This window comes from Nicotiana tomentosiformis, chromosome 3 (assembly GCF_000390325.3).
Source record: "Nicotiana tomentosiformis chromosome 3, ASM39032v3, whole genome shotgun sequence".
NCBI classification, from domain to species: Eukaryota; Viridiplantae; Streptophyta; class Magnoliopsida; order Solanales; family Solanaceae; genus Nicotiana; species Nicotiana tomentosiformis.
The window spans coordinates 151,376,142-151,403,834 of NC_090814.1; the positions used below are offsets into that span (position 1 = coordinate 151,376,142).

General features: G+C 37.0%; 4 protein-coding genes and 1 non-coding gene across 7 annotated transcripts; 3 read left to right on the forward strand and 2 right to left on the reverse strand.

The window, feature by feature from the left end:
* The first annotated feature begins 1,788 nt into the window (after positions 1 to 1,788).
* Positions 1,789 to 1,905, forward strand: LOC117278841 (U5 spliceosomal RNA). The gene has a single exon (XR_004509201.1). It is a non-coding gene; the product is annotated as a U5 spliceosomal RNA (small nuclear RNA).
* A 3,244-nt stretch (positions 1,906 to 5,149) lies between these two features.
* Positions 5,150 to 13,278, forward strand: LOC104092335 (cell wall integrity protein scw1). 2 transcript variants are annotated; one of them, XM_009597919.4, is made up of 9 exons: positions 5,150 to 5,444; positions 5,527 to 5,706; positions 5,792 to 5,867; positions 9,407 to 9,539; positions 9,803 to 9,917; positions 10,328 to 10,419; positions 10,525 to 10,594; positions 10,704 to 10,786; positions 12,844 to 13,278. In XM_009597919.4, the coding sequence occupies exons 1-9, from the start codon at positions 5,328 to 5,330 to the stop codon at positions 12,935 to 12,937; spliced, it is 960 nt and encodes a 319-aa protein (XP_009596214.1). In that variant the 5' UTR covers positions 5,150 to 5,327; the 3' UTR covers positions 12,938 to 13,278. The 2 variants fall into 2 exon arrangements, with proteins under 2 accessions (XP_009596214.1, XP_009596215.1); XM_009597920.4 differs by lacking the exon at positions 10,328 to 10,419 and having other exon boundaries at positions 5,160 to 5,444; positions 9,786 to 9,917.
* Positions 13,279 to 16,403: 3,125 nt separating this feature from the next.
* On the forward strand, positions 16,404 to 23,948 carry LOC104092332 (receptor-like protein kinase). 2 transcript variants are annotated; one of them, XM_009597916.3, is made up of 3 exons: positions 16,404 to 19,916; positions 20,030 to 20,420; positions 23,381 to 23,948. In XM_009597916.3, the coding sequence occupies exons 1-2, from the start codon at positions 16,946 to 16,948 to the stop codon at positions 20,374 to 20,376; spliced, it is 3,318 nt and encodes a 1,105-aa protein (XP_009596211.1). In that variant the 5' UTR covers positions 16,404 to 16,945; the 3' UTR covers positions 20,377 to 20,420; positions 23,381 to 23,948. The 2 variants fall into 2 exon arrangements, with proteins under 2 accessions (XP_009596211.1, XP_009596210.1); XM_009597915.4 differs by lacking the exon at positions 23,381 to 23,948 and having other exon boundaries at positions 16,405 to 19,916; positions 20,030 to 20,655.
* LOC104092333 (glutamate receptor 2.9-like) lies at positions 21,786 to 23,542 on the reverse strand. The gene is made up of 4 exons (XM_009597918.4): positions 23,414 to 23,542; positions 23,008 to 23,320; positions 22,500 to 22,906; positions 21,786 to 22,402 (listed from the first exon to the last, which is right to left on the reverse strand). The coding sequence occupies exons 1-4, from the start codon at positions 23,519 to 23,521 to the stop codon at positions 21,836 to 21,838; spliced, it is 1,395 nt and encodes a 464-aa protein (XP_009596213.3). The 5' UTR covers positions 23,522 to 23,542; the 3' UTR covers positions 21,786 to 21,835.
* Positions 23,539 to 26,863, reverse strand: LOC138908694 (glutamate receptor 2.7-like). Its single transcript, XM_070199378.1, has 4 exons — positions 26,680 to 26,863; positions 24,843 to 25,048; positions 23,611 to 24,753; positions 23,539 to 23,552 (listed from the first exon to the last, which is right to left on the reverse strand). The coding sequence occupies exons 2-4, from the start codon at positions 24,964 to 24,966 to the stop codon at positions 23,539 to 23,541; spliced, it is 1,281 nt and encodes a 426-aa protein (XP_070055479.1). The 5' UTR covers positions 24,967 to 25,048; positions 26,680 to 26,863.
* Between the last annotated feature and the right edge of the window lie 830 nt (positions 26,864 to 27,693).

The following is a 27,693-nucleotide window of genomic DNA, read 5'->3' on the forward strand; positions in this document are numbered from 1 at the left end:
CTATACAAACTAATTATAGATCTAACAGGTGATCACCAATAAATATATTAATTAAATGAGTTTTAAGAAACATGGGTGGCACATTAGAGAGAAGCATACGGGACATGAGATCCTTAATATTAATATGCTATACGACTTACTTTTCCATCAAATCCAAAATCTCCAACTCTAGGGATACAACAACGATTTTTCTTTTTATAAATATAGATCTATGTGAATTTTAAAATTATAAAGGGCTTCCATTACATGTATCTGAATTTGACGATTACAAGCCATGTTTTTGCTTATCATATTGTTTTGGTTGTTCTTCTCTCCTAAATTGATCTCGACTCACCTAATTCTTTAACAAAATGATATTCATTGTTCATTTTTTGATATTATGTTAGTTTGAATTTCCTTGAAGTTTATTCAAAATTGTGTAGGTTATTTCTCATCCAAGAGATGAAGGTTTCACTAAAGACTTTAAAGTTATTTTTTACGGATCCACTGTCCACATGTTATTTCATCTTGTTTTTAACATACATAGAAAAATTAGTAGTAGTATTGTTATTTCATCTTATTTTTAATGTATGTAGAAAAATAGTTTTATATTTAACACCATAGATCTCAATTAAAAATACTCAATATTGAGGGATAAATAGAAAAAAGAATATTTTTTTTAAAGAAAAGGTATCTCTTAAAACATTAGAGTTGCAATTAAATGGTTAATATAATGCATAAATATCTATATCTATATTTATCTATACTATATTAAAAGCACGAAACCCTTAGCGAAATATCGTTCGTCTTTTTTACCCTTTCAAAATCAATTTCACATCGGACTAAATAGTAATTTAAGTTACTTTCCTAATATTTAGAACTTTGGAATCAATTTGAATTTTTATTCTTATGGAAACTATGTAGAAAATGCTAATAATTAGGACTTCATAATATATTTTTCCTTATTTAAACTATACACATAACTATAATATCTTCCATAAATTTTCCTATTATTTAATTTTCCTCAACCGTTCATATTCATATTGGAACCTTTCGATCAAAATGCTCATGGAGATAAACTTGAGAAGTATGAATTAGAGTTGAAGAAGATTATCTCTATCTATTCGAACTATTATACATTTTTACCTACTAAAATAACATATTTTTTCTTCATCCATTTTTTGTATAATGATTGAAAATTACATTCAACACTTAGAACATATAACAAAGAAGATATTCAACAATAAAAAAGAGAAAGAGAGGGGGAATGGAAAGTCCCGCGGACACAAAGATTCAAAACTGAGTTGTTCATCAATATTTTATCCTTTGTAAATAAAATTCTTATTGAAAAAATTATAATTGTGGTTAAATATTTATCATATGGGATGGACTAATATATATTAAGAATTTGAATCAACGAAAATAAATATTTTTTTAATATTGAGAACAAATAACTAAGTATTTGAATTAACTAATTGACAAATCAATCCAATTTAAATTTTTTTATATTTATTATATAAGTAAAATACATTTTTACGTAACACATCTCTCGGAATATATAAATTTATTTCTAAAAGAATAACACTGCGGCGAAAGAAATCATAAAATAGGGTAAAGTCACTTATACTATGATATTAAGAGCCAAAATTGTTAAGATGCAAATTCCCTAATAATCAATATTAGGAACAATTTAACTATATCTTAAGTCATTTAAAAAGAATTGGCGGAAAAATTATTTACTTAATTTTTTAATAGTTAAAAATAGCCATTTAATTAATTCACTAATATTTAGGTATAGTTATTTAACGCAGCCACGCAGTGAGCACAAAGCGAACTATTCTTTCGCCTTTTACTAAAGAATACCGTGTGCGCGCCGCACTTAGTGGCATGCGCTAATTTTTGGAGGGGTTCTCCTCTGTTGATGATACTGATATATTGTCTCTTTTGTCTTTTTCGTTTTCTTAAGCCGAAGGTCTATAGGAAACAACCTCTCTACTCCATGGGGTATTGGTAGGGGTAAGGTCTGCGTACACACTACCCTCCCCAGACCCCTTACTTTTGGGATTTTACTAGGTTATTGTTGTTGTTGTTGTTATTTAATATATATTTAATATTTAATTATAAAGTTAATATTTAAATTCTTAATTTATAACTCCTAAATTTAAGGAAAATTCTCAATATTCGAAATCTTATGTTACGTAGAGTTGGGATTTAATTTAGGCAAAATTCCTTATAAATAAATCCTCGCCGTTAAACAAATGGCTTTAAATATACATAGAAAAACTTTTATGGTCAAATATGGTATGCAAATAAGTTCAATGCAATAAGGAAAGAAGAAGGTATATCCAACATGGAATAATATGGACAAGATCTTAATTGGTTTATAACTTCTAAATTTAAGACAATTTTTTTAATATTAGGATTTGAAAGGTATTTCTAAGAAAGAGTTTATATAAAGTGAAGTATTAATCAATTTAATTTAATATATATTTTAAATTTAATTATAAAGTTAATATTTAAATTCTTAATTTATAACTCCTAAATTTAAGGAAAATTCTCAATATTCGAAATCTTATGTTACGTAGAGTTGGGATTTAATTTAGGCAAAATTCCTTATAAATAAATCCTCGCCGTTAAACAAATGGCTTTAAATATACATAGAAAAACTTTTATGGTCAAATATGGTATGCAAATAAGTTCAATGCAATAAGGAAAGAAGAAGGTATATCCAACATGGAATAATATGGACAAGATCTTAATTGGTTTATAACTTCTAAATTTAAGACAATTTTTTTAATATTAGGATTTGAAAGGTATTTCTAAGAAAGAGTTTATATAAAGTGAAGTATTAATCAATTTAATTTATTTTTAATATTAAGACTCCTACATGGTTTAAAATAATAATATATTTTAATAATTAAAATTTTAGTTGATTTCACATTAAATAAAGTTGTTATTTTATTATTTTTTAATATTTAATATTAACTAAATTTTATGGTTTACAGTATAGTTATTGGATTCTACTCTTGCTATAGTAATTTATTCCTTTTTAATTTATCAGAGAAATTTATATAGTATTTTCTATTGATTAAAGAAATAGAATAATTTATATTTTGCTCGCGAAAAAGAAAAAATCACCTTCTATTAGTTACCATGCTTGTGTGAGTTAGAGAACTTGAAAATGATGGGGAAAAAGGAATGAACTTGAAAGAGCTTTTCTTAAAAAAATTCAAAAAATTTTCTAAATTATTAAAGGCTATATGTTCTGGCTGAAACTAAAAAGGAGGCATGATAAGTTATAAAATTCATATAGTTAAATTATAGAACTGAAACTAAATGTAGGTGAATATATAGAGTAATGATTTAGGAATTCTATGAAACAAAGCTTCTTCCTTTATTGAGTTAGCTATATATGATTAACAATCATCAATTCAAGTGCATAAATTTTTAATTTGTAATCTTACATAACTTTTAGCATAATATTTACGGAAAAGGCTCATATATGCCAGTGAACTATACGAAATTGTACACATTTGCCCGTCGTTTAAAGGTGGGCTCACATATGCCCTTGCCGTGTATAAGATGACTCACATATGCCATTTTTTAAACGGATCTCACTAATAAAATATTTAGCACCAGATTTTGACACGTGTCACAATCTGGTGCATTCCATCTCTACACTGATTTAAATAATAAATCAACCCGAACCATCACCCTTATTTTATTAAACCGACCCTACCTGGTACCCTACAATAAACCCCAGTCCTATTATATTACACACTCTCTCACCTCTGCTTTCTTCTCCTAAATTTTTCTCTCACCATAGCTGATTGGTCAATACAATGTGAGCTCATTATTTGAAAAGTGTGCTCATCTCAACTGGTTTTAGGTGCAGAATGGTTTAAACCCATAATTGATTGTTTATCAGGACTTAAAAAATCCAGCTTTCTTATTGGAGGTCAACAACAGGATATTGATATTTTCTTAGCAATTCTTTTTTGTTTTCCAGTGATTTTTACCATTGACGTGTATAACATTAATGACAGAAGGCAATAAATTATGTTTTCTCTTGGATTCCACTTTCATGTTGTTGATTGTTATTGTTAAAGTGACGTTGGCTCAAAATTCTGCGCCTAGTGATGATATTCTGTTGAACTGTGGAGGTCATGAAAGTCTTGAAAACGCCGATGGTCGAAAATGGGGTTCAGATGTTGGGTCAACACAGTTGAAGAGTAGCAAGTCGTGGAGTAATATAATAGGATTGAGGTTTATTGTAGGGTACTGGGTCGGGTCGGTTTAATAAAATAAGGGTGATAGGTCGGATTGATTTATTATTTAAATTAGGGTATAGATGGAATGCACCAGATTGTGACACGTGTCAAAATCTGGTGCTAAATATTTTATTAGTGAGGTCCGTCTAATAGAGGGCATATGTGAGTCACCTTATTCACGCAAAAGCATATGTGAGCTACCTTTTAACGACGGGCAAACGTGTACAATTTTGTATAATTCACTGGCATATATGGACCTTTTCCGTAATATTTGTGTGATTCTTTTTTAAAAAATCACTCACGAGATAGGGTACGTGTACTCTAAGGACCCGTTTGGTCATAGATTTTGTCAAAATAAATTTGGATTTTATTTAGCAAACACATGTTTGGCCATAGATTTTGCCTATATTTTGGCCAAATCCCAAATCTCAAATCCCAAATCCCAAAACCAGCTGGTTTTGGGCCAAAATATCACTATTATATTTTTTAAAAATTGTCCCAATTTTTTATATTTTATAAAAGAGCCCACCATTTATTATTTTGTAACGATGTTGCTTCGTCTTCTCCGTCATCTGATAGTGTATCATGTAGTTTATTATAAAAATGATAATTTTGTATCAAATTTATTTATGTTCAGGACTATAGTTTGCGATAATATAATGAATGTTATTGATAATGGTACTGTTGAGTATTTGTGATAGTTTTTAGAACTTGTGTGTATAAGTCATATTTCATATTTTTCCAAACCAAACTTCACCCAAAACAGATGTCCAAACACATTTTCATCTTTAAACTAAATTTTACCCAAATTAAAATTTTCAGAATAAATTTGGAAATATATGTAATTGCTCGTATATCTTCGTAACACAGTATAAGTACGGGGTCGCGAGGACGTTTTTACTTTTTTTCTTCTAACGAGGACCATTCTTCACCCAAAAGAAAAAGAAAAAGAAAAAAAAACTTTCTCTTTGTCGTCTTTCTTATACCCAAAAGTCCCAAATCGCTCGTTCTAGGGTTTAGATTGTATAGTGCTGTCATTGGAATTGAGCTTTGAGCCAAAGGATTCATCGATTGCAGATGGCCGGTACTGGGATTCACCCATACCACCAACAATGGCCCCCAGCTCCAGGCCCTCCGCCTGCTTCTGCTGCAGCTCCGCCACATCACCACCCTCCATCAATGCCTATCGACGAGGTAAACACGCATATCCTCACACATTCAAATTCGCGCTTTATCCGCCGTTGTTCTGATTCATTACGTGTGCTGGCATTTTCAGGTTCGGACAATATTCATCTCTGGGCTACCGCAGGACGTAAAGGAGAGAGAATTGGTGAACCTTTTGAGGTGGCTACCAGGTTACGAAGCATCTCAGGTCAATTTCAAAGGCGAAGTTCCCATGGGTTTTGCCCTATTCTCTAACCATCAATTCGCTATCGGTGCCAAGGACGCCCTTCAGGTCTTTTTTCATTATACTTTTATTGAGATTATTTCCCGCCATAAACGTATTAATTTTGCATGGATTCGTTCTTGGATGGATTTAGGGTTTGTGTTTCGACACGGAGGCGAAATGTATTCTGCACACGGAGATGGCAAAGAAGAATCTCTTTGTCAAAAGAGGTGCTTTTTTATTCTTCAAGTTATCATTTTTAGCTTCTTGCTTTTATTGAAAAGTTAAATTCATATAATCGAGGTGTTGCATAAAAAAGAAGCTTACTTTCTTTGGTTAAATAATGCAAGTTTTACAAATTGGGGTACTATCTTTGGTGGATTTGTTTGAGGAGCTCCAATAAGCCCATGCTCGAGTGAAATGTTGTAGAGGATGTTCACAAAGGCAACTGAGAAGTCATTTAGGATTATTCTCTTATTTTATTCGGGGGGGGGGGGGGATTTGTGAAACTAACTAATATGAACTCAATAACATTTAGTTACAAGTGCAGTTTTGTTCGAGTCAAAGACAACTTTCCAACTGTCATTTTCCAAAGAATAAGTACATACTCCATTTTATTTGAGTATGTAAAGACTCCTGGGCCTAACTCATTCCAAATTCTAGGCCTTGAGGTGATGATTGCTTAAAACTATATAGGAGACCAAATACCCCATCCACAACCACTGTGTTACTCTAACAGAGTAAATGCTAAGCGATTGTCAGTTGGAAGTCTATGGTCCATTGTATTTCTGACAGCATGTGCTTATGTAACCATAAACTTTAAGGTGCTTGAGAAGATTAATAAAGAATTTGACTGTTAATATTAAAAAAAAGAAAAACAAGAGTTTGACTGTTGTTCCTTTTTAAGGCGACTCAGCTTTTCACATAAATCTTACAAGAGCAAGCTATTGTATGTGGTAAGTGCTGGCTAGTAATTACTCAGTGAGATGTGTTGTGGACTGTCTTGAGTTTAGTTTACATATCTAGAATTGCTTTGGTTGATAATCTCTAGTTTAAATTCGTGTGGGATTGTGTGCTGGATATTAGGACACTGCTTGGAGAAGGCTATACGTACTCAGAGGGTCAACCTTGTTCTTTTGAGTAGATATCCAATGAAAAGAACTTAAGTAACTTACATGAGATTTCCTTAGGGATGGTAGTAGGTGAAACTTCAACTAACTTTTGTTTGAACGTCAAACAGTATTGTAACCACTCTGTCAGGAGATTAGGGAATTAACATGTTTTATTGGCTTTGCCTGTTCTTCCTCCTGCACCCGTTGCCACCCAGCCCACATTAGAGGGTAAGATTTGCGATGCGGAAAATGGCTATGTCTATTGTTGTAGAGGATAAACCTTGGTGCAAACGGTTCTTAGAGTCAAAATACGAGTTCCCCTGAGAAAACTGCTTATTCACCTTGCTTGGATAATTTCACGTTAGTGTTAAGCAACGCAAACATGAATACTTTGGAGCACTTTACTGATTAAAAAGAAAAGAAAGGAAAGGGCAATACTTTGGAGCACATTTATAGCTCCTCAACTTTATAGCTTTAGTATGGAATTTTCTGGTTTCTAATTTTCTATTGGTTTTTGTTCCACTATTTGCAAATTTTCTTAATTTTCCTAATTTGTAAGTGATCTTTTAGTGCCTCAGATTACTCTTAACTCTTTTTAAAAAAATGTATTGCCCTTGTTGTTGTAATCATCTTACCTAATGCTTACATGAATTCGGTTGCAAGTTGGAAGATTTCTCGCTTTTCTACTAACCTAAAGGGCAGGATTTATCTTTAGATAGTACATCAAGATACATAAAGAAACTCTAATGGCTTAATTAACAAAGGTGATATCCAGAGTTGTAACAATTATAGGGGTATCAAATTACTGAGTCATACCATGAAAGTGTGGGAGAGGGTGGTTGAAGCGAGGGTGAGGATGACGGTGTCTGTATCCGACAACCAGTTCGGATTCATGCCGGGTCGTTCGACTACAGAAGCTATACACCTTGTTAGAAGGTTGGTGGAACTATACAGAGAGAATAAGAAGGATCTACACATGGTGTTTATTGACCTAGAGAAAGCGTATGACAAGGTTCCTAGAGAAATTCTGGTTCCTAGAGAAATTCTCTGGAGATGTCTGGAGGCAAAAGGTGTGTCGGTTCCCTACATTATGGCGATTAAGGACATGTATGATGGGGCTAAGACTCGGGTTAGGACAGTAGGAAGCGACTCTGACCATTTTCCTGTTGTAATGGGGCTACACCAAGGTTCTGCGCTCAGTCCGTTCTTATTCGCCCTGGTGATGGACGCGTTAACACACCATATTCAAGGGGATGTGCCATGGTGCATGCTATTCGCCGATGACATAGTTCTAATTGACGAGTCGCGAGCCGGTGTTAACGAGAGGCTAGAGGTTTGGAGACATGCTCTTGAGTCTAAGGGTTTCAAGCTGAGCAGGACGAAGACGGAATACCTGGAGTGTAAGTTCAGCGCTGAGCCAGGGGAAGTGGGCGTGGATGTGAGGCTTGACTCGCAGGTCATCCCGAGTAGAGGCAGCTTCAAGTACCTTGGTTCGGTTATCCAGGGGGAAGGGGAGATCGACGAGGATGTCACACACCGTATTGGGGTAGGATGGATGAAGTGGAGGTTAGCTTCTGGAGTCCTGTGTGACAAGAGAGTGCCACCGATACTCAAAGGTAAGTTTTATAAAGCGGTGGTTAGACCGGCCATGATGTATGAGGCTGAGTGTTGGCCGTTAAGAACTCACATATCCAGAAGATGAAAGTAGCAGAAATGAGGATGTTGCGGCGGATGTGCGGGCACACTAGGATAGATAAGATTAGGAATGATGATATTCGGGAGAAGGTGCACGTGGCTCCCATTGATGACAAGATGCGGGAAGCAAGGCTTAGATGGTTCAGACATGTTCAGAGGAGAAGCCTAGATGCTCCGGTACGCAGGTGTGAGCGGCTGGTTGTGGAGGGCACGAGAAGAGGTAGAGGGCGGCCTAAGAAGTATTGGGGAGAGGTGATCAGGCAGGATATGGCAAGGCTCCAGATTTCCGAGGACATGACACTTAATAGGAGGATGTGGAGGTCGAGTATAAGAGTTGTAGGTTAGGAGGTAGTTGAGTCGTGCCTTACTTCGTAACATGGTGGGACTAGCCATGTAGGTTTTTTTTTTTTTTTTCTTCTTTCTGAGATAACTAGTGGGAATGTTGTGGCTTACTATTTCTTTTTACAGTGCAGGTCCTATTTACTAGCTATCGCTTTTGCTTTACATCTTTCTTCTAGATTTCATGAGGTTCCTATTTTTCTTATGACTATTGTGGTGATACTAATATTTACTAATATTGTCTCCCTTTACTTTGCATCTTTCTTCTGGATTTCATGGTGTTCTTATTTATCCTATGATTGTTGTTGTGATACTAATATTGTCTCCCTTTTTGCCTCTTTTTGCCTCTTTTGTCTTTTTGTTTTTTTTTGAGCTGAGGGTCTTAAAGAAACAGCCTCTCTACTCCTTCGGGGTAGGGGTAAAGTCTGCGTACACACTACCCTCCCCAGACCCCATTAGTGGGATATTACTGGGTTGTTGTTGTTGTTGTTGTTATTATTGATCTCCATTTCTGAAGCTCTTATGTTATTTACTTGTTTATAGTTATCACAATTCACAACTACGTTTACACGGGATTCTACTATTTTTATGATAACAATTCTCCTTTTTTGATTTGTTTGCAGGGATTGTAGGTGATTCAAATGCACATGACCAGAGTAAACGTTTGCGTACTGGGGGTGATTACACACACTCTGGTTATTCAAGTCCCTCTCCTTTCCACCCCCCTCCCCCTGCACCTGTCTGGGGACCACATGGGTGAGAGTTTCTCTATATGCAAAATGTTTGTTTTAAGACGAACTCCATGATGAAAAGTGTGATAGTGATAGGGATTGATTGTTCTCACAACATAGAGCTAATTCCTGGAGTAGTATAATCAAGTTCCTCATTGGTTTATTTCTTTTGAAAAAAGAAATGAAAGTTAAAAGGAGGTTAATGGTTCCTTGTTAATGGTTGTATCTCCTTTATTTCCTACCCAAACCCCCCAAACTAAAAAAAGTACAGCGATTCTTGTCTCTCAGGTATCTCGCTCAAGCTCCTCCACCGTACGATCCATATGGAGGCTACCCTGTTCCTCACATGCCAATGCCTGCACCTGCTCCTGTGCCAGCACCAAGCAGTTATGTGCCAATCCAGGTGATGCATGCATGTCTCTAACTTTGTCATTTGTGTTAGATTTGAAATTTTTCCAGAGTTAACTAACGGTTGACATCTTTCCTGCATGCCTTTTTGTTTATGTTTCCTTTTTAGGTTTTGTTCTTTCTGTTTTTGATTTGGGTTTACTATGGCATATGCGCTTAGGACTAGAAATATTATTTTTATTGTTAAGTTGGTTGGATCTGACTTCCTTCAGTATGGTAATATCTGTGGTTCTGCTGATTCTTTTGAGACAGTGTTACTGCTGAAATTGTTGGGAAGTGTTATGCTTTATACAGCTGGTGGATGTAGCATTTGTGCAGTATATGTTCGTTCTAAAGATTATGCATCATGCATGACATAGTTTGTATTTTGCTGTGTCCACTGATCTATTTATTGCATTCTTGTAGAATACTAAAGATAACCCTCCTTGCAATACCCTATTTATTGGCAATCTTGGAGAGAATATAAACGAGGAAGAGCTGAGAGGCCTTTTCAGCGCGTACGGCTCTGCCATTTGCTATTGCTTTTATGCAAAAGTTGACTATTTCTTATTTTTCTGTCTTAACTATTTTCTAATCTATTCATTTGCTTAATGTACTACCAGACAACCTGGTTTTAAACAGATGAAGGTTTTGAGACAGGAAAGACATACGGTGTGTTTCATTGAATTTGAAGTAAGTTCCTTGCCTGTTTGGGATCCCTTTTTATGCATTTTTTGATTGTGTGCATATTTTATGCTCCTACTTCATGTAATCATCAACTTCTGTCTGATGGCATATGCAGGATGTGAATAGTGCCACCAATGTCCATCACAGTTTGCAGGGTGCTGTCATACCGAGCTCTGGTTCAGTTGGCATGCGAATTCAATATCCTTTATTCTTGTTTAGCAGTCTCATCTGCTGGAGCTTGATATTTTTCAATCGTGCCTTTCTCTTGCTTCTGCCACTCTGTTGTTTTAGCAGTCTGAATCTGACTGCCGATTTGGAAGTGCTGATTTTTTTTTTTCTAATATAAAAAATATCAAACACTTCCAAGTGTTGACTTGGAGTTGATGTTGGGGCAGTATCCTGTGGGCTTGGTGCCTCTGCAGATACAACCTAGTTGAACAAAATTATCCTGAGTTGGGACACTGAAGGGGCAATATTTGCATGCTGAAGCTCTCTTTGGTATTGGGAGCTTGGAGCTTCCAGAAATTGGATAACTATCTGTTTTGAAATATCATTGAGATTTCAAAACACTTCCAAGTGTTTTCCCTTTGGTATTTGGAGCTTGGAGCTTCCAGAAATTGGATAACCATCTGTTTTGAAATATCATTGAGATTGCTGTTAACAGGATGACACCTGACTAATGTTTTATTCCTGATGTTGGTTTGTTCTTCCTGCGAAAATTTTGTAGCCAACCTTCTAAAACTTTTTTCATTTTCTTTTTCTTCCGTGAGATGACACAAGTCCTTTTTGACATCCAAAAGGAAAAGAGAAGATGATGATAGTGCTTTATCTACCTCTGCATGTGACTTTTGAGAAGGCCAAATACATCGACAGCCCCTTAAAGTTGTCCGCACTTTTCACTTAGACGCTCTATCTTAAGTCCGTTCCATCTGAACATTTCAACGAAGTCTTTACTGTGTCATTTAGACACACTATGCTGATATGGCAAGGTAAGTGTTTCTTACATTTTCCAAGCGCGTGAAATCATTCCAAAAAACAAACTCCACATACTTGTCGAAAAATGTACAGCTTCTGCCAGAAAATTTTCCGGCCATCTTCTTAGCCCAATTTTTTTTAGATTTGTTCTCATTAATACAATTGTATCCTTCTTTAGATCTGGGCACACCATCACCACCTTTAAATCTGGCCACCATCATAAAGTTCTCATTTTGAAGATCTGGTTGGCCACTGCAATTCTGGCCATAAAAGTAGCAGCGTCCCTACCTGCCTACCTCATCTTCTCCATTATCTTCCACCATGGAATGGCACGAACAAGAACGGTGACAAGAGCCCTCTCATTTTCACTCGTCCGGCGAAATTTTATTTTTCTGACGAAGTTTCATTTTTTTCTCAATAGTTAAATGTGACTTGAATCAGATTCGGCTAGATTCGAGCGGATCTGACCGGAAATAACAAGTTTTTGGTTTCCCTTTTGCATTGGTGTCTTCTCCTCGTTTTTTCTTTTTATTTCTGTCTACAGGTTATAGATCTAAAAACATATGGTGAAACTCCACCATCTTTTAATTCGGTCGGAATTTTATTTCCGGCAACTTTGTGGTTTGGTCGGATTTTCATTTTTCCGGCAACCTGCTTATGTTCGTTGATTTTTATGATTGAGTCCCATCTTTGGTACATTTAGATTGGGTTTGATTTCACTACTCTCAACTATTGTATTATATTCTGTTTGTTTGCCAATGATTTTATTGGTCGTTTGCTGCTGCATTTTGAAGGAAAAAAAAATGGCCAGGGGATCATTGGGGAAGATGACAGACGGGTGGGGTTAAGGTAAAATACACGTGTCTTTGTCTTATTCGTCAATCTGGCGTGTGAATTACACGCTCCTTTTGTGTGTGGCTGCCTAATAATTTTGTGTTCAAATGACACATTTGAGCTGTGCTTGGAGTGTTCAAATGGAACAGGCTTAAGATAGAGTGTCTAAGTGAAAAAGTGCGGACAACTTTAAGGGGCTGTCGATGTATTTGGCCTTTTGAGAAAGGGTTATGTTTCCTTAGAACCATAAACTTTATTTATAGCCTTTTCCCAAATACTTATGTAAGCAGAGGTCTATATGAAAAGAGTAAGATATGGTACTTTATGCTACAAATGTATAGTCACCATCTCATGGGAAATACTCCTTTTAGTTATCTGAGTTTTAAATTGTATAATCTATCACAACATTCTTTGGATGGCCATGTTTCTTCTTAATATTCAGCTACATATTCAAAGAATCCATTTGGGAAAAGGAAGGATGGCCACCCAGCTGGTGCCCCTAATGCAAATGGAGCTCCTCCACCTCTTACCTACCAGTAGCTGCAGGGGATGTATTCTGTTCTCTATGCTCTGCCAAATACAAACACATCATGCAGCTGTTGCATGCATCCTTGCTATCATCAAGTCATGAGCATTAGCATCTTGACATGAACATCTTTTTGGATCATATCATAGTTTATCCAAGACATGCATTTGAAGCACGGTCATCTCAAAAATTGTCAGCTTATTCAGGGTTCACATTTTATGACATGTCATAGGAAGGATGCATTTAATTTCTGGTGTTAAATCTTGTTGGTCTATTATGTCACATGCTATTCTACATTTTGAGAATTGCTTTGCTGAATATATTTTAGTGCTAAGATATATTTTTAAACCCTCAAGTCTAACTTCTTTAGCACCTTATCATCATATTATGTGTGGAATGAAATAGAATGTGCATCATAAAGTGAGATCATAATGCGGTTAGAATGCATCTCAACTCTCTGGTTAGGGTTGTCAGTCACTCCATTAACCTCGTAATGCAAATTGATGATAACACTATAACATCCATGTTTCAGATCCTAGACGGCTGGATTGTCTGGAAATAGCATTGTGTTTGTGTTATGCAGGTAATTGTGCAAAAAGACAGTGCTTCCTTTTATTTGGGGATGTCCAATTGCTGGAGTTGCTTTGTCCAGGTATTTTGTTCCGCTTGCAGAATGTGCACATCATATTATAGATGTTGATGCGGCACCCTACGAGAAGATGGTTCTGGTTTGTTTCAGGCTGGTGTGGTAGCTTTGAACTTTCTTGCTTGTTTCCTTTTAGCTTTTTCAGCTAACTCTAATTGCAAACAAAAGTTGATTCGTGGAAATTTTATACATAGTTGACTGGTTGGATATATGATCTGTAACAATTAGAGTTGGGTGACTTAGAAAAGAAATAGTTAAAGGATTTTGTAGGAATTAGGAAATCCAAATCAGCCAGCATTACTACTCTTAAAGGTGCTGACCGAATAGCTTTATTTCATTGATTAATAGTATTACGGAACGGTACATGACATCATGGTGCAGTGACTGCACCGAATCTCTCAGCGGTAAGTTATATGCAAATAGTATTTGCATATTTGGGGGTCGTTAGGTTGGATGGACTGGAAAGATAATCTCCACATAGTTAGTGCAGTCAACAGCGAGATTGATGGACACTCGGCGAACTTTCCAGCGCATGTCATGGCAAACGGCAACTTTCTTTGCTTTCTTCATAGTATGAAAGCAGATGATTATGTTGGTGATTGCACTATAAAAATACAACAACTAGTTATTTTGGCTTTAGTGCGTTTTAGCAAAGAGTTTATGGCACGTTTCCCAACAACTTCGTCCTGTGGCGGAAGTATTTACCCGATCCATTAAACTGGTTACCGTTTGGAGAAAATTCTCCCCGGTAAAAGGACAAATATTGAAGAAGGAAAGGCCCCAAAGAAGATAAGAAGCAAACAAACAATTTAGGCCTTTCAGTTTGTATTTCTCATTTTGTTTCAATTTTATGCCCGGTTTGAAATAGTAATTCGATTTTCATATAATTTAAAGTGTGGTAGAAGAGAATATTGAAGTTATTGCAAAACTAGTTGGTGAAACTTTTTTTGCCAAAACTAGTTTATAGGGACGCTGAATTTCAAAGTCAACCGTAAGCAAAATAATGGTCATTTTTTTTGATAAGGAAAAGTAATGGTCCTTGGTAGAAAAGCAGATCAAATCTGTAATAAAATATGGGACAGCGGGAATGTTTGCCAGAAAATTCAGCTAGTTTACAGACATATGTACTGTACAAACATATGGGACATCGAAACGATACTTTTAGATATGAGACACACAATTACATATAGAGAAAATTTACTCATATCCAATATTTACATGAAACTCGTTAGGACCGCAAAAAAACAGGTGCCATGCGGAAGCTAATAAAGCAAACCTTGAACGACGATAAATCAGAAAGTAAAAGAGAAATCTATCAAAAGAGACACAAATATTTAACGTGGTTCAGTCAATTGACCTATGTCAACGGCGGAGATGAGCAATCCACTATATTAAAAGAGAGTACAAAATATCGAGAGAATAACCTCACGAAGAGGCAAACACAAGTGACACACTAACACTTATTCCGTAAAGTTCCCCCCTAAACACAACTCTCAAAACCCCATATGGCTACATTGTGGATGCTAATAAATGAGAAGGAAGGATCCTCAATTTATAGAAGTGCAAATATTTTTCTACAGGGAAAGGAACTAGCCAAATATGTGAGATATATAATTTCCTTCTACAAGAAGGAAAACACAATTATGGTAAATATGTTGCCATTTCTTTCAAGAAATAGGAGAATCAAATATGGTAAGAAAATCAGGACCACCTAACAATTCTCCCCCTTGACCTGAATTTTCTGACAAAATAAACTTGATCCACCTTCTTCACATAGCCTTCAACAAGTCGCATCTCCAAATCTCCACCACAAAGTTTGTCTCAACGTGCGTAGCGCACTGGTAAAATTTCTCAGACAAAAATCACGATTATCGTCTAATATGTTGCGGCTAGAACTGAACCCGCCAAGATGAACCTGTCTTGAACCTCGCTCTGATACCACTTGTTATGACCGCAAAAAATCAGGTGCCATGCGGAAGCTTATAAAGCAAACCTTGAACGACAATAAATCAGACAACAAAAGAGAAATATACCAAAAGAGATACAAACATATAACGTGGTTCGGTCAACTGACCTACGTTCATGGCGGAGATGAGCAATCCACTATAATAAAAGAGAGTACAAAATATCGAGAGAACAACCTTACAAAGAGGCAAACACAAGTGACAAACTAACACTTGTCCCGTAAAGTTCTTCCCCTAAACACGACTCTCAAACCTCGTATAGCTACATTGTGGATGCTAATGAATGAGAAGGAAGAATCCTCAATTTATAGAAGTCCAAACCTTTTGGTACAAGGAAAGTAACTAGCCAAATATGAGAGATATATAGTTTCCTTCTACAAGAAGGAAAATCCAATTATGATAAATATGTTGCCATTTCCTTCAAGAAATAGGAGAATCAAATATGGTAAGAAAATCACGACAACACCTAACAAAACTTATTACGTAACTTGATAAGCAATTAGCAACAACAATAATTTTTATGAATTATGGACCATAGTCCATAGTACATATTTATTTATGGACTATACTTTGAATCTTTGGTGATGTTGATATACCTTATACAAATCTTTCTGTAACTTTGTAAAAGGTCGGATCTCATGCATTTTTTCGGGGCCGGTTGGTTGATTATATAGTAATAAATGAATAATTAAACCCAGCATAAAGTTGTGCATGAGATAATACAATTCTTGGTTGGTTGTATAAAAAATAATCAGTATAATAATACATTATTCATCATATAATTGGTGTTGGTGATATTAAATTATAGCGATTGCATTATATTATGGAAAAATCTATGTATGTATTATGCCTTCCTTCTTAATTATCGTATGAAACCTCATAACTAAGACGGGACAGTGAGTGGGTCTGTGGGTGGCAGTAGCTACCGGTAGGAGGTCTTCGTCGTCGGACATGGAATTTGGGTAAAAGAAGGTCAATGAAGAGGAAGAATAGTGCTATTCGGCAGAAAAAGAAGATGTGGGCCACGTCCGGCAGAAACATTTAGGGGACCATTTCTTTATTAAGGTATGCTTTACTGAATAAAGAATTCGACCTCAACTTCCCTCCACTCCTTATTAAGGTTGTTAAAACTCCACTCCTGTTTTACAGAGTTCACATTTATCCCTTTGACAGCCCTTATTATGCTTTTTCAACATGTTCCCATTTCCTTTTCACACTTAGAAGACCAACACTCTATTCTACAAAATTCCAAATGAAGAAGAGCAGCTTACTTCTTCATTTGTTTTCCCCTCCTTAAACTACACTTCAAATTTCTTCACAACCGCATTGTTCTTCTTAATTCCCACACCCCCAATTATTTTACTTAAAAATCCAGTTTTCAGTGTTACTCTCTTACTCTTCTTGTTCAAATTATGAATGCTGCTTTTAAAAATTTCATCTTTTTCTACTGCTGCTGCTTCTCTGTGTCTGGTTATGCTCTTAGCTCTGATGGCACAGCTCTACTTTCCCTTCTTAGGCACTGGGATACTGTACCCTCAGCTATTAACTCTTCTTGGAATGCTTCTGATTCCACTCCTTGTTCTTGGGTTGGTGTTGAATGTGATCGCAAACAATTTATCACTTCTTTGAACCTCTCTGGCTACGGAATCTCAGGCCAATTGGGGCCCGAAATTGGTCATTTGCAGCGCTTGCGTACCATTGATTTGGGCGTTAATGCTTTCTTTGGCTCCATTCCTTCGCAGCTGGGAAATTGCACTCTTCTTGATTACTTGGATCTGTCCTACAACGCCTTTACTGGACAAATCCCTCAGAATCTTGGAAATTTACAGAGTTTAACCTACATAAACTTGTTTTCAAATTCATTGACTGGTAATATTCCTGATTCCTTGTTTACTATCCCACACTTGGAGACCATCTTCTTTAATAGTAACAAGTTAAGTGGTCCCATTCCATCTAGCGTTGGTAACATGCCTCAGCTTTTGTCTCTCTGGCTTTATGATAATGAGTTATCAGGTCCTATTCCTTCCTCTATAGTAAACTGTACTAAATTGAAAGAGTTGTATTTGAATGATAACCGTTTAGTTGGTAGCCTGCCTGAGAATTTAGATAAGCTAGTACACCTTGTTTATTTGGATGTAAGCAATAATAGACTAGAAGGCACTATCCCTTTCTGTTCGGGTAACTGCAAATATCTTGACAATCTGATCTTGTCATACAACCATTTTAATGGAGGACTTCCACAAGGTTTGGGGAATTGTAGTAACCTAACAGTTCTTGCTGCTATCTCTTCTGGTTTAAGTGGCCCTATTCCTGCTTCTCTGGGCCAGCTCACAAAGTTGGAGAAGCTTTACCTTACTGACAACAATTTCTCTGGAAAAATACCACCCGAGCTGGGCGAGTGCCAAGCCTTGCTGGAATTACTTTTACCGGAAAACCAACTGGAAGGTGAAATTCCTAGTGAACTAGGGTCTCTCAGTCAGTTGCAGAATCTCTTTTTGTATTCCAACAATTTGAGTGGTGAAATTCCCCTTAGCATTTGGAAGATTCAAAGCCTTCAAAATGTTCTTGTCTACAGGAACAACCTGACCGGAGAGTTACCTCTTCAAATGACCGAGTTGGAACAGCTGAAGAACATATCCTTATTTGAAAATCGGTTTACTGGAGTTATACCTCAAGGTTTGGGGATTAACAGCAGTCTAACACTGCTGGATTTCACCAAGAACAACTTTTCAGGTCCTGTTCCACCAAATCTTTGTTTTGGCAAGCAACTGAATAAGCTTATGTTAGGTTATAATCATCTTGAAGGTGGCGTTCCTTCTCAATTAGGAAAGTGTTCTACTTTGACGAGAGTAATTCTCAAAAAGAATAATCTCTCAGGTGCCATTCCAGATTTTGTTAAGAACACAAATCCTATTTTCTTGGATCTCAGTGAGAATGGCTTCAGTGGGAAAATACCCCCAAGTTTGGCAAATCTTGGCAATGTTACATCAATTGACTTATCAATGAATAAGCTCTCAGGGTTTATACCACCGGAGCTGGCAAACCTTGTCAACCTCCAGGGTTTGGATCTGTCTTACAATAGTTTGGAAGGTGTACTGCCACCTCAACTTTCAAACTGCCAGAGACTGTTGAAGCTTGACGTAAGTCATAATTTGTTGAGTGGCTCGATCCCGTCCACGTTTGGAAGCTTTAGAGAACTATCCGTTTTGGGTCTGAAGGAGAATGATCTTTCAGGAGGTATTCCAACCTCCTTGTTTGAACTCAAGAAGCTCTCCATGCTGCAGCTTGGTGGAAATGCACTCAGTGGGGGCATTCCTGCAGCAATTGCGACTGCATCAAGAGAAACACTGAGGTGGTTAAATCTGAGTAGTAACAGGTTGACAGGTGAACTTCCTGCCGAGCTAGGGAAATTTACTTTCCTGGAGGAGTTAGATATAGCTGGCAATAATCTTTCTGGAACTTTAAGAGTTCTTGATGGAATGAGTTCGTTGATTTTCGTCAATGTATCACACAACCTCTTTTCTGGTCCAGTGCCAGCAAATCTGATGAAGTTCCTAAACTCAACTCCTACCTCTTTCTCAGGAAACTTGGGACTTTGCCTGCGCTATGATCCAGAAGAAGGCTCAAGTTGCACCGAGAATAGCAATCTACGACCTTGTAATCTTCAATCAAGCAATGGAAGACACCTAAGTGGAGCAGAAACTGCACTGATTGCACTTGGGGTGCTGTTATTTACCATTTCCTTATTCCTAGTAATTGCTTACATGCTTCTGTGGCGCAAAAATTCTGGGAAAGAAGTTGCAATATTTGCTCAAGAAGGTGCTTCGTCCCTGCTTAATAAAGTATTGGAAGCTACAGAAAACCTAAATGATAAGTATGTCATTGGGAGGGGAGCACATGGAATTGTATATAAGGCCATCTTGGGTCCAGGGAAAGCGTATGCTGTGAAAAAGCTGGTGTTTGTTGGTATAAAGGATGGAAGCACAAGTATGGTTAGAGAAATTCAAACAATTGGAAAGGTTAGGCACCGTAATCTTGTCAAATTAGAAGACTTCTGGCTGAGAAAGGATTATGGACTGATTCTTTACAATTACATGGAGAACGGGAGTCTTCATGATATCCTCCATGAGACTAATCCACCCGTAACATTGGAATGGAGCGTTCGGTACCGTATTGCTCTTGGAACTGCTCAAGGGTTGTCATATCTCCACTTTGACTGTGATCCTGCCATCATGCATAGAGATATCAAGCCCATGAATATCTTGTTGGACTCTGATCTGGACCCTCACATATCAGATTTTGGCATTGCGAAGCTTCTGGATCAGTCTGCTGCAATTTCCCCCTCCAATACCCTCCAGGGTACAGTTGGATACATGGCTCCAGGTATTTTCCTAATTTTCATTTATTCTTATACAGCCTTTCAGTTTGTCCTCTCTTTAGAGACCTCGTTGTCTGTAGAAAATAATATATCTATGTCTTGTCTGTTTTGTCGACAGAGACTGCATTTGCAGCTGCAAAGAGCAAGGAGTCAGATGTTTATAGTTATGGTGTTGTCCTGTTGGAACTTATAACTCGAAAGAAGGCCTTGGATCCTTCACTTTATGGGGGTACAGATTTCGTGAGTTGGGTTAGGTCTGTTTGGGCAGAAGCTGAAGAAATTCAGAAGATTGTGGATCCAAGCATTTTGGATGAATTCATAGACTCAAATATCATGGAACAAGTAATTGAAGTGCTTTCACTGGCTCTTAGATGTACAGAGAAGGAAGTTAGCAAAAGACCCACAATGAGAGAGGTGGTCAAGCAATTAACAAGGTCCAGTTCGAGTATAAGAAGCAAGTACTAGCTATCAATCAGAGGCCACTCCATGTAACTTCTGATGTGTTCTAGGTACAATAGACTTCTGATTAACGTAGTCCTAATTTTGTAGCTCTCAAAATTTGATTTCTGAATCCTTGTTAGGTTCCGTCTCTTTGTATTGGTAGAGGATGGTAGAAATCTATTTACACTACTGCAGCTTGGGAAGAGAAGGCGTTTGCCTTGTAGCTGTAAATGTTTTTTCCATCATGTATACATGGATGAAAACTAAATATAACTTACTGCTGTGACTGTTCATCTTAGCTAATCTTATTCTCAGGCAAAAAGCAATTCCTTTTGCAATTCTTAGCAGGATCTACTATGTTAAAGCCATATCCCTATTTACAAAATTTCCTTACCTTTATCTATAGGCTTCTATATATGATTGCTTCTCTTTTCTGGACAAATCGGCTTACCATTGAATTGTGAACCAATCTTTCGGTTAGAAATGGGAAAAACTAACATAGTGAGACCGGATTTCATGGTAGTCCAAGGTTCATGTTGTCAAAGTTGGAAAACATATACAACAAGGTGAAAATGTCAAAGTGCTAATCTCGAGCTAGCTAAGACTATCAACTACCTAGTATTTTCCAAGTTCATTATTCAACAACGAGTTTGCAGTCCTACCGTGTAGGGTAAGATGCAGGACTCAGCAGTAGTTTATCGACGTTAACTTGTGTTTCCCAAGTGGTGCATTTTTGTGCATGACATTTGACTTCAGCAAGAGTTTATCGACGTTAACTTTTATATATCCCCTTGATGTGTTTATGTTGAGGAATGAAGTCTTGACAATAGGGTTAAAAGAAAAACAAAGAAGGGTAAAACAACTGCTTGAGACAGGAAGTTGTGACAGACAAATCCTAAATTGCTCAAGTTTAAACTATTGGGTCGAAACATGTCAAACAGAGTAACCCTACGGGTCTACATGCAACCCAAATCCAAATATCCAAAATTAAATATTGAGATTGAAAATTATGTAAATTGGAAGAATTTAAGCTAATAATTTAAGAAACATACATTAGTTTCACTTTTTTTTTTTCAAAAATAAAAATAAAAAGGTGGGGAGGTTGGATCTTGTTGGGCAGGTTGAATTAAGGCCAGTTATTTGACTCATCTTGACCCCCTTATTAATTTGACCCTCCCAAGTTAATGCCTATATGCCACCTCTATTTAACAAGTACAAAAGTTAGTTAAGTCATGAAAGAGTGACGATCCTGAGCTACAAATTGTAGAGGTCTAGCAACTTTCAGGAATAATACATAAGTTGGTCACACAAGTCCTTGCAGTTAGTGCCTATGAAGCGTATGGAGAAATGCAGCCATTTTAGTTGGTTTGATTCTTATCTGATGTCGAAAAAGATGAGGCAAGTAAAACGTTAACAAGTAAGAAATCAAAGAATTGCACAATTAGCTGGTAGTATGTACAGTGCAACTTTACAGTCAACTCAGTTATGCAGATGGAAGAATTACTCCTGAGTGTTGTACATCAGACATGTCTTCCAAATTCATAGAATGAATTGTCGCAGTAGTGGCATCATGCAGCTCTTCTGGTGCAGAGGACACTATTTCATTGGAGTTGGAATGATTTCTTGGTAAATTTGGTGGTTGAACAGAATGGTCTGAAGAACTATTTGGACTAATTCCAGATTCTGGAAGTTTATCTTGGGGTTGTCCAGATGAGAGGTCTCTCTGATCGAAGTGTCTGCAAATTGCTACAACTTTTGACCAAATTGTGATTCTAGAATTTGATACTCTTCTGTGGAAATCTCTGTACTTGTACAAGTAGCTGGCTATAAAAATGAGGAGGCTTACTGCTGTAACTCCTCCTGTAATGGCAAAAAGGCCTTTGAAACTTTGCAACGAGATCGTGATTGAGTTCATATTGTCATCTGGTCCTGCGCAGGTTTGTTCATTTCTCAACCAATGTTGCTCCATTTCCAATATCTTCCCATTCTCTGTTAATTCTATGACTGCTCGAGACACATCAGCAACTAAAGGAGATCCTTTAGGGAAAACCTGTTTGATTTTAAATGCAGTAGCATGAGATAGTCATTTTCAGGGCAAACTAATCTTCACAAACAAGAACAGCATGGATGGAGATGAAATGTCTTACAAAGGCAAAGCCGTCCGTGCGATAGGTAGGCCCAACTGTCATATATTTGTCGCAATGTTTGGATAGGAAGAGCTTGGAGTAGGGAATGACATCATAGTATGCTGATATGCCACCACTTTTACTTCCTCTAGACAAGGCTTCATCACAGTCATATGGGGAAGTGAATGTCCTGATCCTGGAATCATCAAATCCCTTTTTTCTCAAGAAGTCCACTATGAATGAGCCTTCTTGGCACCCAACAAAATCTCTATTCTTGATTAGCTCGCTAACATCTGTGATTGCTGGTTGTAGTCTTTGTACGGTTAATCTTGATGATAAGCTTGCAGTGTAAGTGGAGTTCAGGATGAGTATGACGAACATCCATACCACTACAACCAGTCGAGCTAAATTGTTCACTATTCTTTCTCCTACAAACAGATCATACATATTTGTGAGTTCACGTGTTGTCCTGTACCCTATTATAGGAAAATCTTTAAAATAAAATCTGAGAGATTTATTTAGTACTCACGGTGTGCAAATACTAGTGTTGAGAAGGGAAAGTAGAAGATCATGCCAACATGTTGAGAAGGAGGACCTCGAAAGGCAGAGCTCACCCTATGTTCAAGTATCCAGACCGCCAGACCCGTAAGAAAGAAAAATGCTATACTTGTTAGCCAAAGTTCTTTCTTTAGGGGCTTTAGGAAAGCCCATATATCATTGACATCTTCGTACGTGATTGGCACGATGCTAATAACTCCTCCTTCTGCAAATGGCAACGTGAAGTCCACGTATTTTGATCTGTTTGCTGTGATAGTTATATCTCCAATTGCAGCATCATAGTTCTGCATACATTGTATCATTACTGACTGAAGTTAGTAATTGTTCACTTACTGATTTTGCAGGAGAGGACGGAAAATAAAGTCTACCCAGCTTACCTGAAGAAACACTTGGTAAATAAGATCATTATAAGTCCCTGCACTAGAGCCATCAGGATTTTCAAAGGGAACAAGCTCATATGGCACAGAATATGGCAACGCTTCCATGACAGATTTGAACACGTCTATGTAGAATCCGCTGATAATGTGGGCATTGACCTGAGTGTCCTTTACTACTCTCACAAAATCCGTGAAACCAGCTTTCACTGGCACTCCAATTCTTAGCTTTTTACCAGACATTGGAACTTCCCATCCCTTGGGCACGACTGTTGAATCACCAGGCCATATGATACTCTTCATATTTTCCCTTGAGCTTGTATCATGAGTTGTGGTGTTCCAATTCAGTTCCCTCCTTATTCCAAGAGATGGTTTCCATATTCCTACTTCCTTCTGTCCGTTCCCAAGCACATTAATCATCTGATAAGATGATGACTCCATCTTGCCATTTAAAAGGCGAAACTTCCCTGAAAGCCCCTCAAATTTGGTCTCTGATATTGCTTTTAGAAGTTTTGGGCCGACTTCTGAGTTCCCAAAATTGAAAAGGTTTGAAACATTGAGATTAACAGTTGAATTCTTTAAAGTTTTCGGTGGCTCTTTCAATCCAACTCTTTCTGCAGCCATAGCCAGTGCCCACAAAGTATCATATGCCCACAGGCAAAAAACGCTCAAATCTGCTCGTCCGATGCCAGGACTTTTCTCAAGGGACTTTTTCTTCAACCTATTAGAGAAAGACCGGAGCTGTTCAGATTTTGGTATAAGAGGTTTCACACCTAATACCCCTTGCATTGCTTCAGCAACATCAGAATCCATCAAGTAGGCTAAATCCATTAGTCCACTGGTGATGATCCAGGCATAGCCCTTCTCCATCATTCCGATTTCTTTGGCTTTCAGAAAGAGTCTGGCGCCAAGTGTATGTGACATGTGGACCACAAACACCCTTGTTTGTAAAGTCATCATCTTGTATAGCTCTTTGAGTATAAATTCATCACTTGCCGAAACAGGAAAAACACTTTTATATGAAATGTGAGCATTCACATCTTGGAATGCATTAGATAAGTAGGGAACAATGCCACTACCATATTCTGAGTCTTCAAATATCATAACAACCTGACTCCACTGGAAGGTTTTAACTATGGCAGCAATGGCGCCAACTTGAGTGTCATCGCCTTGTGCAGCTTGAACAAAGTAAGGAGTTCGAGTATGAAGAGAAGGACTTGTTGCAGAAAAAGAAATTATGGGGACCTGAGCTCTGTCTCCAAGATCCATCAGAAAGTTGGCTTGAGCTGATTTCTGAGGACCTAAGATTGCATCTACCTTGATATCTTTCAGCAAATTGAGACCTGCAACAAGGCAAATAATGTTGATAAGTTCTCTTCAGTTCTAAGGTTTAGCAATCCGATGTAGGTGCTTAATATGCAATAGTGTTTACCAGAAGCAGCAGCTTCAATGGCTTGTCCTTGAGAGTCCCTAACATGAAGAGACAGCCTCGTCGAGTAGTTGCTGTGAATCAAATAGAAATCAGAGAGGGCAATGGACATGCAGCTTAGACACATACTTCCGACCACTGACTTCAAATCAAGAATCACTCCCACTTGGAAGTTAGAAGTGCGATTATGGACGCTCCTTTGTGAATTGCTGAAAGTGGAACACAACCAGAGTGAGGCACAGAATAGTAGGATCAGTTTCATCTCCTTCCAATACCTGAATTGGTAGGTCGAGACGTTTCAAACTACTCCATATATCACAAATTATCAATCTTCTGTCTTCGGTATTTCGGGGGTGGGTTGTGTTAGTTGACTTGGTAAAAGTCCAAGCTTGCTTTCAATATTCTAATGTGAAGATACCTTACAGTTGATTCTTTCCTTTTAAAAATGTATTATATAATGCAGTTGCTTCAAATTGGCGTTATCCTAAGTGACATTGTACCTGATCAAAGATAAGTACTATACTTCTGTAAAATTAAATCATAGGAAAAGAAATATTTTAGAGACTCAGATAAAATAGGATCTTTTGAGCTCTTAACAGGCTAGTATACAACTGACGAAGAGGGTGTGAATTTTCTAGTTTAGAAATACGGAGAAGATTCAGAATAGGACCAGTATTTTGTTATTTTGTGCATTATTTCAATTCTTGAATCCTTGACTTGGTTTTGTAATTTTGATAATTTTTCTGGATTAGAGATCATTGACAGTGAAATACATAACTGAAGACTGATGAATTGAGTAGGAATCTGGACTTGTTGAGTAATGCAAACAACGGAGGAAACGACTGGGAAATTAGGCTTCAAAATTGACCCCCCAATTAAAAGTTAAATGACTAACTACTTGAACTAAATTTATAATGTAGAAGTACAGGTACAACACACACACGTTCATTTCAACATCAAAGAGGCACCTACTAATATTATTAGTAATTAGTAGACAATCACAATGTTAATGCACTCAGGTTTTATAACAAACTAAGGAGTAAAAATATTCAGTCTGGAACAGTTGAGAGAAGTTAGCAGCTTACGATGGAGCATGTGCTGAAAAATCCTCCCTCACAACCACCAATTTTGCAATCGCTTTCTTCTTTAAATGAATTTGAAGTTTGACTCTACTTTCTCGTATATATGGATTCTGGATTTTATATGGGGGGTATAAAATGAGAAAAGTCTACTAATTTGACATGCAAGGCAAGCCACCTATTTCAATAGGCACGTCTCTCTCAAATCCAACTCATTGAGCTTTGTCGCGTAAAATTAAAACTTGCACGTACTAGCATGATACGAGAGAAATCAGATTTTAATTTCCAGGCATAGACCACCGAGTCATGCAATACATAATTTTATAAAATAATATTAATATTATCAAAATAAAACTTTTACTAAAAAATTATACATAAAAGAATAATGTACAAATTTCTTTGAATGACCAATGCGGATCATCGTGTGGTGACTCATTTGTCGATGTCAATATGATTGGATTTTGTTTGAACTTACAAAGATGAACAATAAGAAATTAATTAGATACGTATGTATCTTGGGAATACTCTATAAGAGACTAATAAGAATTTAATTTTCTCAACGCGGCTCCCATTTGAATTCATATACTAGTTCTTGCAAATCACACCTTAACTCTCCCATCTAACTCAAATTCTTGAAACACACAAAAATTTGGAAGGCGTAATGTCGAAGCACATAGCACGAACATCAAAGCACGAACATCAACGGCGGGGTGATTCAATTCTTCACTAAGATATGATATCAGAAATACTCTTGCGCCTACCTGTAAAAGCATTGATGAGGATGAAGTGTGTTTCTGAATCTTGGTGTTCCCTCATCTCAAATCCTCAATTTGTAAAAAGCCATCTCAAATTTTCAAACAAGAAGCTAGAATCTCCTAATGATGATCTTCTTTTCAAGAACCATGATGATGAAAAGGGCTAGACTTTCTACAACAGGGGGCTAGTAGAGCCTTTGAGGCCCTCTAAATTTTGGGGCCCCAAAAATATTTTTAATTTTTAATTTTCTTACTTATTTTTGCTTAGACATTATTGAAACTTATAGAAAAAAAGAATAAAAGTACAAAATCCTTATAAAAGTAAAAAGAAAGACTATCTATTTAATAATAACTAGTCTTTCGGCACATACATTACACGTGTATACCGAGTCATGCAATACACAATTTTATATAATAATATTAATATTATCAAAATAAAACTTTTACTAAAAGATTGTAACGACCCGACCGGTCGTTTTGAGCTCTAGCGCGTCGTTCGGCGATTTGAGGCCTTGAGTAGCTTCACTTCATGTTTTAGGACTTGTACGTGTGATCGGAATTGAATTTCGGAAGATCAGAGTCGTTTCGGAAGGAAAATTCTCAATTCGGAAGCTTTAAGTTGGGAGAGTTGACCAAGTGTTTGACTTTTGAGTAAATGACCTCGGATTCGGGATTTGAAGATTCCAATAGGTTCGTATGATGATTTCGGACTTGGACGTATATTCGAGTTGGGTATCGGGTCGCCCAGGAGTATTTCGATGCTAATTATGGAAGATTGGCATTTTGAAAGTTTATGGATTTCTTAAGTTTGATTTGAAGTGAATTTTTATATTATCGATGCCCGTTTGGAGTTTCGAGCATTGGAATAGGTTCGTATCGTGATTTATGACTTGTGCGTAAAGTTTGGCGTCATTCCAGAATGTTTAAGTATGATTCGGACGCGCTCGGCGAAGTTTGAAAGTTTAAAGAAAGGTTTCGATCGTCGATTCATAGTTTTGATGTTGTTTGACGTGATTTGAG

What these genes read in the sequence shown, in the direction of transcription:
- LOC138908694 (XM_070199378.1), bottom strand. Translation starts at nt 24,966, where the DNA reads ATGTGTCTAAGCTGCATGTCCATTGCCCTCTCTGATTTCTATTTGATT. An exon ending in CATTGAAGCTGCTGCTTCTG is followed by an intron (nt 24,754 to 24,842) that starts GTAAACACTATT and finishes GCCTTGTTGCAG; the next exon opens with GTCTCAATTTGCTGAAAGAT.
- LOC104092335 (XM_009597919.4), top strand. Translation starts at nt 5,328, where the DNA reads ATGGCCGGTACTGGGATTCACCCATACCACCAACAATGGCCCCCAGCT. An exon ending in GAATCTCTTTGTCAAAAGAG is followed by an intron (nt 5,868 to 9,406) that starts GTGCTTTTTTAT and finishes ATTTGTTTGCAG; the next exon opens with GGATTGTAGGTGATTCAAAT. An exon ending in GCAGTTATGTGCCAATCCAG is followed by an intron (nt 9,918 to 10,327) that starts GTGATGCATGCA and finishes GCATTCTTGTAG; the next exon opens with AATACTAAAGATAACCCTCC.
- LOC104092333 (XM_009597918.4), bottom strand. Translation starts at nt 23,521, where the DNA reads ATGGAAGCGTTGCCATATTCTGTGCCATATGAGCTTGTTCCCTTTGAA. An exon ending in AACACTAGTATTTGCACACC is followed by an intron (nt 22,907 to 23,007) that starts GTGAGTACTAAA and finishes ATCTGTTTGTAG; the next exon opens with GAGAAAGAATAGTGAACAAT. An exon ending in GCACGGACGGCTTTGCCTTT is followed by an intron (nt 22,403 to 22,499) that starts GTAAGACATTTC and finishes AAAATCAAACAG; the next exon opens with GTTTTCCCTAAAGGATCTCC.
- LOC104092332 (XM_009597916.3), top strand. Translation starts at nt 16,946, where the DNA reads ATGAATGCTGCTTTTAAAAATTTCATCTTTTTCTACTGCTGCTGCTTC. An exon ending in AGTTGGATACATGGCTCCAG is followed by an intron (nt 19,917 to 20,029) that starts GTATTTTCCTAA and finishes TTTTGTCGACAG; the next exon opens with AGACTGCATTTGCAGCTGCA.